General features: G+C 57.6%; 1 protein-coding gene across 1 annotated transcript; it reads right to left on the bottom strand.

The window, feature by feature from the left end:
* Positions 1 to 181: 181 nt before the first annotated feature.
* LOC111647810 (uncharacterized) lies at positions 182 to 2,879 on the bottom strand (the record flags this gene model as incomplete). The annotated part of the gene is made up of 4 exons (XM_023397516.2): positions 182 to 525; positions 650 to 1,487; positions 1,554 to 1,610; positions 1,821 to 2,879. Coding segments are annotated over 4 exons (2,283 nt in total), but the record flags the coding sequence as incomplete, so codon positions are not given.
* Positions 2,880 to 2,884: the final 5 nt, after the last annotated feature.

The following is a 2,884-nucleotide window of genomic DNA, read 5'->3' on the forward strand; positions in this document are numbered from 1 at the left end:
GTGGAAAAAAAGTAAATTCAAATCAAACAGGACATGAATCGGAGGAGGTGACAGGGTGACAGTGGCGCCCCCAGATGGCAGCGAGTCTTGAGGAGTGTGTTTTTTAAGAGGATACCTAGTGGCTGTGACTGTTACTGCATCTGTAGCTTCACTACAATACTAACAGCTGACTGTAACTACGGAAACAAAACCTCCATCAGCTGCTCACCTCTGCTCTCCTCTGCCTCCCTCTCTCTTTGATTTTCTTTAGCTCCGCCTCCGCCTCCTTCTCATCTTCCTCCTCCTGCTCCTCCTCCTCTTGAGAGGCGGGCCGAGCCACAGTCTTCTCTTTGATTGGCTGGATGGTGGCCAGGAGGGCGGGGACAGTGAAGCAGGAAAGGAAGCGGGCCTTCAGCAGCTGGTAGGCAGGGTTACCTGAGAAACGCTCAGTCACCAGCTGACGCACGGCTATCACAAACTCCGCCTTGTCTTCCTCCTGCTCCTCTTCCTCCTTCTCCTGCAGGAGGTCAGAGGTGACAGAGGGAGCTGCAGGGAGACAAAATGAACACATTTGACAGTTTAGAGAAGTAGCAGGACAGAACGTGTTTTAGCCACTAAAAATCTACAAGTTGAAGTGTCCCCCCTCCCCCCCAGGTCCCCCGTGTGTTACCTGGCGGGTCCCCGGCTGCTCTTAGGTCAGAGGTGGAGTCTGGCAGGTCTGGTGGAGGTGAACTGGAGGTCTCTGTAGCGCCGTCAGGTCGTGGTGTGGTTTGGGGGTGTCGGGGTTCGGAGCCTCGACTCAGAAGCTCCAGGGACGAGGATGTCAGAGATCTCTTGGCCCGGAGCAGCGCACTGAGCGTGCTCAGACTGCTGACAAAGGGAGGTAGGTAGGGCAGAGCCACGCCCACTCCAGGTACCACCACCCCTCCTCGCCCGCTCAGCCAATCACGCACAGCTGGCGGCGGCTCCAGAGACATCAGAGACGGGTCGAACTGCAGCGCCTCCCTCCTGAGGGGAGGGGGCTCCGCTGGGTCCACTCTGACGGTGCTATTATAAGGCAGGCAGAGTTTAGGGGGACGCTGGGGGGGACAAAAGGGGAGTGGGGAGGAGTCGGGGTTTGGGACAGGTTGCAAGACAAAGGTTGGGGGAAGGGTCTTAGAGGGACATGTGGGCGGGGGAAGAAGAGGGAGTGGCTGACTCAGACCAGGCATTGGGATGAGCTGCAGGGGGGGCATGGCCACTGGGCAGCTTAAAATATTCCCAGGTGGAGGTGGATGTAGGTGGGGGGGGCCCGGCACCAACACCAACTGCAGGCCTTGGGGCGGGGCTTCTGCCAGCTGGACCAAGCCACCAGGAGTCATGACCCACATCGACTGACCAGGAAGTAAACGCAGCCCGGGAGGCTGAGAGTCCACCTGTACCACTTCCTGCTTACTCCGAGACGCACAATGACGCTTTTTACAAGGAGAAGAAGAAGTCCTCCTCTTCGTCTTCTTCTGGGCTTCAGCCTGGAAAAAAGAAACACATGAGGAGACAAACAAGGAGACAGAGACAGAGGAGGAGACAAATCTAACCTTGGTCTCAGTATGAGGAGAAGAAGTCCTCCTCTTCGTCTTCTTCTGGGCTTCAGCCTTGACACAAAAAACACAGGAGGAGTCAGAGGAGGAGACAGAGACAGAGGAGGAGTCAGAGACAGAGGAGGAGACAGAGACAGAGGAGGAGACAGAGACAGAGGAGGAGTCAGACAAGGAGACAGAGACAGAGGACGAGTCAGAGGAGGTGACAGACAAAGAGCCAAAGGAGGAGACAGACAAGGAGACAGAGGAGGAGAAAGGTCTCACCTCAGCGTCCTGCAGAGCTCTGGCTTTCTGACTCAGCTTCCGGACCCTCTTTCCTTCCTGGATCTCACCTGTACGAGCCCCGCCCACAGGGTCACCTGTCATCCTTGTACAAGCCCCGCCCCCAGGGTCGCCTGTCCTACCTGCACATTGGTCACCCTGACTGCTCGTCACCCCGTCCTGCTCCTCCCCCCTCCCTCGTTTCCTCCTCCTGCATTGAACTTTTAGGGGCATGTCTAGGGCGGGGTCAGATGGTTGTTTGGGGGTGGGGCTAGGATTAAAGAAGAAGTAGTCATGGTCGCTGTGGAAAGCAGCAGGTGAGTGTTGACTGGTTGATGAGGAGGTGGGTGGGGCTAACTCCATCAGCTGCTCCGTCGTCAGCCTCCTCCGCTGCAGCATCCCGGCGATGGTCTTTGGGTCCTTCATCCGGACGGCGGGGGGGTTTAGTAACACCACCCTGTTCCTCCTCTGCTCGATCATGTCCTTGCAGCCCACAGTGTCCACGTTCATGGTCTGCAGGAGAAGCAGGAAGATGGGGGTGGAGGGGAGGCGGGTCTTCTCCCCTCTCTCCCTCAGGGTGTCGGCCGCCGTCAGTCTGGTTTTAGATGGGATCAGCAGGTTCCCGATCCAGGGAATGACGGCGGCCTGCAGTTCGTAGTTCAGTGCTGTGTCCGTCACTCGGCCCGCGTGCTTCTTTCTGACGGTCTGGCGCTTACCTCGGGAGCGGCAGCTCTGGTCATTGCACTTGTTTACCTGCCGGTACAGGTGGGCTCGCAGCTGGTCAGCTGACACCATCATCATGGTGCTGCTGCTGTGACGCTCCTCCCACTGCAGCTCTCTGGGGTTTGGTCCGACGATCACAGAGCGTCCAAACTGGCCCAGGATGGTTGAGCGGACCGGCTCCCCGGGGGGGGTATCTCCTGAAGAAGGCAACACCACCGGGCGAAAGCTCAGGAAGTTGACCTGCTGAGCTGTCTCTGCTGGAATCCAGTCCTGTATGGGAGGGAGGATGTACTCCTTCTCCTTCACCTCCACCCTCTTCACCTTCTTCTTCTTCTTCTTCTTCT

Source organism: Seriola lalandi, unplaced genomic scaffold (genome assembly GCF_002814215.2).
Source record: "Seriola lalandi dorsalis isolate HSWRI2012SDOR001 ecotype SW California unplaced genomic scaffold, Sedor1 jcf7180001963466, whole genome shotgun sequence".
Lineage (NCBI taxonomy): Eukaryota > Metazoa > Chordata > Actinopteri > Carangiformes > Carangidae > Seriola > Seriola lalandi.